Consider the following 8,561-nt stretch of genomic DNA (forward strand, 5'->3'; position numbering starts at 1 on the left):
TAATCTTTATTAAAACTAATCTAATCAATTAGACCTATGGTACAATTATCGAACTTAAAAATCACTCAAATTACGAATAATACTTGTGAAGTCAAATACTTATATTATCAAACTTAAAAGAAACCAAGGTTAGAATTTACACCCCTCAAAATTTTCCAGAAGACATGCCGTAGTCTTGTTGAAATGAAATATACTAATATTATGAAACCATTGATGTTTTTGATGTTTTTATATTTTTATTGTCATGTGATATATACTTCTGAAAATATTTTATTATATTTCGTTTTTTTTTTTTTAAGCTCGAGTATTACCCATAATATTTTATCAGTCAAGATGATAATTCTCAAAACCCATAATAGCAAAGAAGCTCACTTTATTTATGCAAAAGCCTGTACAAGGGGAGTAGCTAGAGCCTAGGCTATAAGTTATTATAACTAGTTAAAGTGTTGTTTTTACATACCCTTTTTACATTTCTATGTCCCTCTAGGCTTTGGAGGGTTCTTTAAGTACATATTCAGTTCAGGCTTCAGCCCATTCATGTTCTTGTTGATTTGGTCCAGGGAAGAAAAACTCTTCTTCTTGCTGCCTGAACATTCTTTCAACTTCTCTTCCTGGTGTGTTGAATCCCAACTCTCTTGCTACTCTCTCCATCTTGTTCACTATGTTATCTTTCCCTGTTAACAGAGAGCTCAAGATTTTAGCAATGAATGTGCTTGGTAAGAAGTCAGCTGAGCAAAAACTTTGAAAGAATTTGAGTATTTATTTAGGGTCAGAGAGCCATGAGATGTACCGAGTTAGATATGAGCTCAAAACATCCACATTTTTATATTTAAAGAGAAATTAACAAAACAATTGGTGTCCTATGATTTTGGATTCGAATTCGATAGTTGCACTCCCAAAAGGTAACAGAGGTGTGCAAAGATTTTCATGAGTAGGAAGAAGATTGATCCGAAAATACTGTTACAGTATAAACAAATGGAGGTGTGCAAAGATTTTCTCGAGTCGAAAGGAAAAGAAAACCAACTCTTACAAAATAAACAAACGAAGGTGTGCAAGGATTTTCTCAAATCGGAAGGAGATTGCCCTCGAGTGCAAGGAGGGAAAGAAAATCTGACTGCAAGACCCACCGTCGAGCAAGGACAAAGTCAACCTTAATGATCCAAAAACGAGATTGCCCTCTAATGCAAAGAGGGAAAGAAAACTTGACTGCAAGACCGACCCACCGAACCGGGACAAAAGTCCACTGATCAGAAAACTCTATTACAGTTCTAAGTTTTCAAGGGATAAAAGTCGACCGTAGTGATCTGAGAACTCTATGACAGCGTAGACATCTAAGTTTTCAATATGGTTAAAAGCCTGTTGATCAGATTAATTTATACCTGCTAGAAGATACTTGGTGTTGCCATAGGCATTGACTTCAAAGCAAACAATCTGGAGGCCGTGGTTAGGTGAGGCAAAGACAGAAAAAGGATGACCTGCCGGAACTATGAACACCACCCCACGACGCAGCTGCCCTCTAATTTTCTGGTAAGTCCTCCCCCCCTTCCGCTCTTGCTCTCGCTCTGACCACCGACCACTTCTCCCAGAAGACGATGAAAGGTGGGGACATGCCATTTGGAACCCCCCTTCGCCCTCCACCACCACAGCTATCTTCATGGCTTTGGAGTTATAATGAGGAGCCATCATTGAACCCTTCAAAGAGAAAACACGCAGCAAAAATAAAATAAGCAACCTGCAACTGACAAATGAGTTTCAAATATAGTCACCCAATGAAGTAGAAGTAAATTATACTTTGGTCATGTTGGCAAAGGCGACAGCGACACCGAGGTCCCGAAGCTGGCTGAACTCATCGGGGTAGGCTTCGAAGAGACGACCGAACTTGTTTGACTGCCATGGATGTTGTTTGAGCAGATTGAATGGACGCTCAGTTTCACCTTCTGAGAAGGGCCAGATCCTTGGGATGATTTCTTCATGTTGACTAAGCGATCGGATCTGTTCTCTAGAAGCCTTGATTATGGTACCTGGTTTTTGTTGATCGAAAAATCTCTCCAGCTTCTCTCTTGGAATCTGTTTGGCAGTTAAGAAAGTTTGTAGGAATACAAGGAAAAATAAGCATATATATAAACCAAACACACTGTTTAGGCAGAGTTTGGGAAGGACTTCTTTATAACCTTGAAGGCTGCTTCCAGCAAGTCCCAGCTGAATGCTGTGTAGAATGATTCTGAGTTTTCACCACCAGCTGGCTGGAAAATCTGCTTCAAACATTCATTCTCAGACGAAATCGACAAAACAAAAGGATCAAATTGAAAAAACATCCTGAACTTAATAGATATATAGGTTTTCAAAAGTATTCTTGTACTAGAAATCTGTTAGAATGGTGGACAAAAATTAGGACCCATGTCACTATCACACTCATTCAAGTATCAATTTTCATCAAACGTTCTTACAGAATTCTACTATGAGATAGAAACAACTACGAAATGTGTAATATTGAATATGAGGGTTTTACCTCAAAATGTCCAGGAACAGATGTGGGTTGAAGAAGCTTAACAATCTTGAGCTTCTGATGTTCGTCCTTGTTTATGAAATAAAAGGGAGCTCCAGATGGAATTCTGAACACATCTCCACATTTCACATCAAAGCTTCCTCTCTTTTCCTTAATCACTGTTATTGTACCCCGTCCTTCACCAACACAAAATTCCCAATTGTCATTTTCGGTATGGAGGCTTCAATTTTACAGAAATATTCAAATTATTTAAATTAATAATTAGATTGTATTTACTTTAAGTTAATGATCTTTCATTAGTATGAATATTCATATTGAGATTAATAGACCGTAAATTGTTATGTTTTATTTTCTACTTCTACACCAAATTTCTTCCTTTGGTTTTAAAAAATCATGAAATTTTGAGAATTAAGAGAATTAAAAGAAGTAATTTTGGCAAGAAATATGGATGAAATAGGTTTAATTTTTAAAAACAAAACAAAAAAACCCAAATGGTGGAACAAGCTTAGAAAATATTAGAAATATCTATTAATCTTTTATATCAATTTTAAGACTTAAAGTTGACAGATATATGAACCAAAATTTCAATCCTTACAGTGCACCTTGCCCAAACAATAATTCATAACCACAAAAAATAAAAATCCTCAAGTATGATTGTCTTTTAAATTTAATCACTTATGTTTTGATTATTATTATTATTTATTTATTGAAGTTTAGTCCCTATGACATATCTACAAATTTTAATTGAAACATTTTAAAACAAGGATTTTAATCCTTAATTTTATTTTCTTCTAACAAAGTAATTGGAGAAAGTGTATTCACCTGCTAAGACTAAAAAAAACTAATACTGGATGGATTGATATTAAAAGCGAAAAAAATGGTTGAAATACCATTTTGATTCTAACTCAAATAATTATCTTATTTTAGTTCACTCTCAAATCTCTAAATTTAGTCATATAATTTCAATAAATCTTAAAATTAGCTAAAATAACTCTTATTATAAATTTGATTTAATTTTGGTTAAAGTATCAAGGTGGGTCCTGTTCTTGAGATATGGTTCCATTGTCCGTATATTTTTAAATATCCAAATTTAATCTTATTCTTTCGTTCTTAAATTTAATCCATGCTTATGAAAAAAAAAAAAAAAAAAAAACTAATACCATTGTAGTTCTAATATTTTAAGTTTGTGTTCCATTTTAATCCCGTAAAAAATTGGGGTGCAGCTCATACTCCACAAAATTAAAAATTGGGAATTATTTTGGTGTGGGCAGAAGAAAACCTCATGCCACCTAAGTATTGCTGACATAGGTCTATTGTTTTCCTTTATTTGGAAAGAGGCATAATTTTTTGGAAAATTAAAATTATTGAAAATATTTAAAAAATATAGAAAATTTTAGAACTATGATATACTCTACTATATTTTATAAATATTTTGATTTGTTTTTCTATATTAAAAAATATTGAAAAAGTATAAAAGAGAGAAAAGGAAAAATGGCCTACCCTGAGCAACAAACAGAAGGATTTCAGCATCAAAATGAGTAGGAATAACGAAAGTAGAAGGATTAGCCTCCACAATGGAAACCCTAAAATTCTCAATCCCTCGAAGAAGTTCCGATCGCTGAGTGAATTTCTGAAGAACCCTAATTCTTCCTTCCCCTGTTTCAACCTTACCTTCAAAATGTTTATCCTCAAACACATACGGATTCTTCTCTTCATCATCATCATCTCCTTCTTCTTCCCTTTCGTAATTCCTTCCTTTTCCTCTCTCTCTCTCCTTCTTCATCTTATAATACTCATCGCAACTTCTCTCGCAATCGCGCCTCTGCTGCTCGTCGAACTGCCGCTGGACTTTGCACTGGTGCTTGCACTGCTTCAGCTCCGGATCTTTGGAGGCGAGGCAGGCGGCGGTGAGGAAGAGGAGGAAGAGGAGGAGAGGGAGCTTGAATTTGGAAGCCATTGTTGTTGTTGTTGCAGACAAGTGATGGAAAATTGGGGGAACGGTTTGGGGATTTTATGAAGGGATTTGTGGCCTCATGCGTGAGGACTGGTGTCCTGTTTACGTGTCCATTAATGGAGGAACTTCAAGCTTCGTAATGAGATTTCGGTGCAGGAGACAATCTTGCCGGTTTTTTTATGATGAACCTAAAGTTACTAAATGATCTTATGTTAATTTACAAATTCTCTTTCGAGAATAATGTAATTTTTTAAAGTTATAAAAATAGGATACATAAGAAAAAATTTTAAAGGTGGAATTAAAGAGAAAAGTATTGATAAAATCTTGTACCGATTGTTTAATCCAATCATCATCCGTGAATGTTGGATGGCGGCATGTTAGCCATTTAAACCTTGGTCAAAATGAGGACTAAACTTGTGGCCTCTGTCTATGATTTTAGTAATTTTTTTATTGTTTTTTTTAAATTTTAATTAATAATTTTCTTCCTTACTTTTTGTTCTTGTTTTTTATATCATACTCATTTACTAGATTTAGTATCTCAAAATTAAATATAATTTCATTAATTCTTTTATTTTCAGATAAAAGTTCACATGAAATTAAAAGTTTGAATTAAGTTACTTAATTTTTGTAAATCCTCAATCTAAACTAAAAAGTAAGCCAAGACAACGCTTGGGTCATGGGATTAAGAAGGACTTGAGGCCAAGTTAAGGAAACTAGAATTTGGCAAAATGTCCAAACTATGCTATCAAAATGGGAGTTGAATCCATAGGGGTATAGAAAAGAATGAAGAATTTTGACTAAGTATTATTAGAGGGACTCAACTCATAGCATAGTTAGAGAAGTAAGTCATAGCATAAGTGAAAAAGCTATAGCATGGTTGGTAGATTTATAGCATAGCAAGTGATGTCATAGCATAATAGCATAAACTCATAGCATAATTGTCACAGTCTTCCCCAAATTACCCTCTTAATCCGAGAAAGGATGTGAAGATAGCAATTGCCAACCATTTTATTACAACTACTGCCCACAACTCTTGAACACATGTATTACTGACACCTGTTCAACCTGACTAACAATTTATAATATTCTAGAACTCAACATGTGGTTTACTGTTATTCAAAAATATCAACATACATAATAGTTTAGAGACCGAATTTATATATATATCATAAACTCTCCTCAAATTTCTTCCCTTCGATATGATTATAAACTAAAAGACACATAATGAGCCATATAAATTTCCACTTGCTGTGTGATCTGGGATTTGACTAACTGGTAGAGCAGGTCGCCCTTGGGATGTCGACCACTATCTGGGGTGGAAAATTTTTTAAAAGTCTGAGTTGGGAAGCCCAGTGAGTGACCATCTTAAATAATAATAAAAAAGACTATCTTAAATTAAAAAAAAAAACCATACTTTAAATCATAAATAACATAAACTGGAAATATTCATAAAGCCACAATCAGGGTTTTGAAAATGAAATTGAAATCATAAAATACATTATGTGAAACCTTGAAATAAACTCATTAACATCATTTAGAAAACTCCACTACTCCATTGTCTGATTATGTGGAGGAGCTTTTTTGCTCGATCCCTAATAGCCTTAGTTGGGAGAGAGCCCTTTTGCTCGATCTCATCAATGCCAATAACATAGTCATACGTGCATGCATAGTTGGAGTGGACCCTGACCACTTTACTATACCTTGGTGTCAAAGATCCCTAACATCACTGGAATCTAGGTACCTTACCGTACCTTTAGTACCAATATTGGAGTAAGGTTTATACAAGGCATAGACATATAAACGCATAAAAGATATACATAGTATGCATTTGAAATGAGCAAACTTCTTGATTTCATGGTAACACATGGTACCTTGTAAAACACGAAGTGTGCTTATAAAATTTCTTTAGAAAACTTCTATCATGCGATACAACAGAGCATATGCTCACTTTAAAATGCATGCTAAATTTTAAATAACTTCAACACTTGAAAACATTGATTATGCGTTCAACATTCATTCTTAAGGTATGCGTTAGGAAAGATCATGATATAAAACATATGAAATGCCTATGTGTTGAGATTTGCTTAAAATTCACGTTGGAAAAACATTTATTAAAATTTGTCACTCACAGTCTTGGGCTACTCCCTCCCTCGGTTTATAGGCTTCTCCTATAGGCGTTTTTCCTGTAACATTAAGGAATACTTGGGTTAATGTCACTAGCTCCCTTTTGAGCATAACTAAAACAATGAAGCTTAACATTAAACTTAGGGTAACCATCACACTTGTCATCGCGTTGCACCTCCTAACGCATCCCATACTTAGTCAAAGTTAACTTGCATTTGGTTTATGGGTGTCATGTGGCCACAAGTGTTTACTTATGCCTCAAAACATGCTTACTGTGTTAATGTGCTACGCTTTTGCTCATGTGTTTCTTTTCGACTTCAGTCAAAAGTCTCTTTTATGGTTGTGCGTTCACCCCTTGCACACACCACAGGCGTGCATGCTCGTGCACTCGCTAATGCCCCAACTAGAGCTTCCTACTGCCTGCTTATTCTTTGTAAGCAGTTGCCTGCTTATTCAACCACCAATTTCCAGACTTCAACTTTCTCGCATGAATAACTTAAATTCCAGATATCAATTCAAGAAATTTTCTTCTACAAATTTATTCATAATTATTTTAACTTCCGTACCTTAAACTTTGATCTCCGGATTCCTCCTAACGAGCCCAGAATTCATCACTCTTTTCACCTTGCTTGATCGAGTCTACAAGCTTTTGAACACTTAGAAAATTCCTCAAGTTCCAAACCAAAATCAACAGAATTTCTTCTCGGCACCTTCAGCCCTCTTCAACCTCAATGAACTTTCTATGTCAACTAAACTCTTTTCCCTTAGCACAATTACATCAACCAAACCGAGCTCTTCTTTCAACCTCCATTATATACTTGGGAGTGCATGGTTATCATGCATGCTTAACATGACAACTAGCACACTAAACATGTTTAGAGCATCTAAACACAACAACTGTCTCACTAAGCTCGATGATTAAGCTGAATCTTCCGTCTTCTCACCAATTCTTAGGTTATTAAACCATCACATTGTCTAAATTTGCAATGCATTCCCTTCTCTCGGCCAATGCATCTTAACCCTTGTGTTATGCCTTCACGACTTAAGCCCACGCATGAACTCATGCTGCTTATCAACACTTCGAAGCCTCCATTGCACTCTTCAACGTCATCTTAACCTCACACACACATCCTTGTCTGCTGTATAAGCTCCAACCCTTTTGGTCATCGCTTCTCAAGCATGATGCCCAGGCTTGGCCCTTAATCAACATACGCCTTATTTCTCGCAGCCCATCTGGCCATTGACTTATCGTCTCTTCTATCTCATCCTCTATGCGTTTATCTTCCCGAACTCACCATGGCTCTCTACGCTTATCTCATACAGCCATTTTCCATCTTACCAGCAGGCGTCATTGTATTCCTTTCTACCCAAGAGCTTAAGCTTCTATACTTAACATATTTCCTTGCCCTTTCTTCGGCTTGCTTTTATATTCTCAACTTCCTACGCGTCGACCAAGTTCACCATCTAGACACATGCACAGGCAACACTTAGAAAATATTTCCTTTCATAACCTTTCAAATGCAATCTTCATTAAACATACTTAGTGCATTCTTTTTCCATTATTACTAATACATGTCTTAACATATAATGAAGAGGACTTAAACTTACTTATCTAGTACAATAAGTTTAGGGGTTTACAATTTACCTTCCCCTTAAGGAAATTTCGTATTCGAAATTTGCATGGGTCCCCTCATGTGAACATGTGTGGATATCTGTTTCTCATCTGATCTTCAGCTTCCCATGTAGCTTCCTCAATCTTGTGATTTCTCCATAAAACTCTTACTAATGGAATAGTCTTGTTCCTTAACACATGTTCTTTCTTATCCAAAATTTGAACTATTTCTTCCTCATAAGACAATTTTTCCTTTAATTGGACTGGCTACTCTCGGAGTATGTGAGTAAGGTCGGGTACATACTTTCTTAATATAGATTCATGGAAAACATCATGTATCTTGGACAATTCAGTAGGTAAAACTA

The 8,561-nt window shown here is 35.5% G+C and overlaps 1 protein-coding gene across 1 annotated transcript; it reads right to left on the reverse strand.

Annotated features, from left to right (window-relative positions):
* Window positions 1-356: 356 nt before the first annotated feature.
* On the reverse strand, window positions 357-4,826 carry LOC120086324 (vicilin Jug r 6.0101-like). The gene is made up of 6 exons (XM_039042912.1): window positions 4,007-4,826; window positions 2,510-2,682; window positions 2,172-2,252; window positions 1,792-2,067; window positions 1,380-1,692; window positions 357-674 (listed from the first exon to the last, which is right to left on the reverse strand). The coding sequence occupies exons 1-6, from the start codon at window positions 4,461-4,463 to the stop codon at window positions 520-522; spliced, it is 1,455 nt and encodes a 484-aa protein (XP_038898840.1). The 5' UTR covers window positions 4,464-4,826; the 3' UTR covers window positions 357-519.
* Between the last annotated feature and the right edge of the window lie 3,735 nt (window positions 4,827-8,561).

Source organism: Benincasa hispida, chromosome 9 (assembly GCF_009727055.1).
Source record: "Benincasa hispida cultivar B227 chromosome 9, ASM972705v1, whole genome shotgun sequence".
Taxonomy (NCBI): domain Eukaryota; kingdom Viridiplantae; phylum Streptophyta; class Magnoliopsida; order Cucurbitales; family Cucurbitaceae; genus Benincasa; species Benincasa hispida.

Coding starts and splice junctions, on each gene's coding strand:
- LOC120086324 (XM_039042912.1), bottom strand. CDS start 4,463: ATGGCTTCCAAATTCAAGCTCCCTCTCCTCCTCTTCCTCCTCTTCCTC. Junction 2,068..2,171: donor TGCTGGAAGCAGCCTTCAAG/GTTATAAAGAAG, acceptor ACTGCCAAACAG/ATTCCAAGAGAGAAGCTGGA. Junction 675..1,379: donor CACCAAGTATCTTCTAGCAG/GTATAAATTAAT, acceptor CTCTGTTAACAG/GGAAAGATAACATAGTGAAC.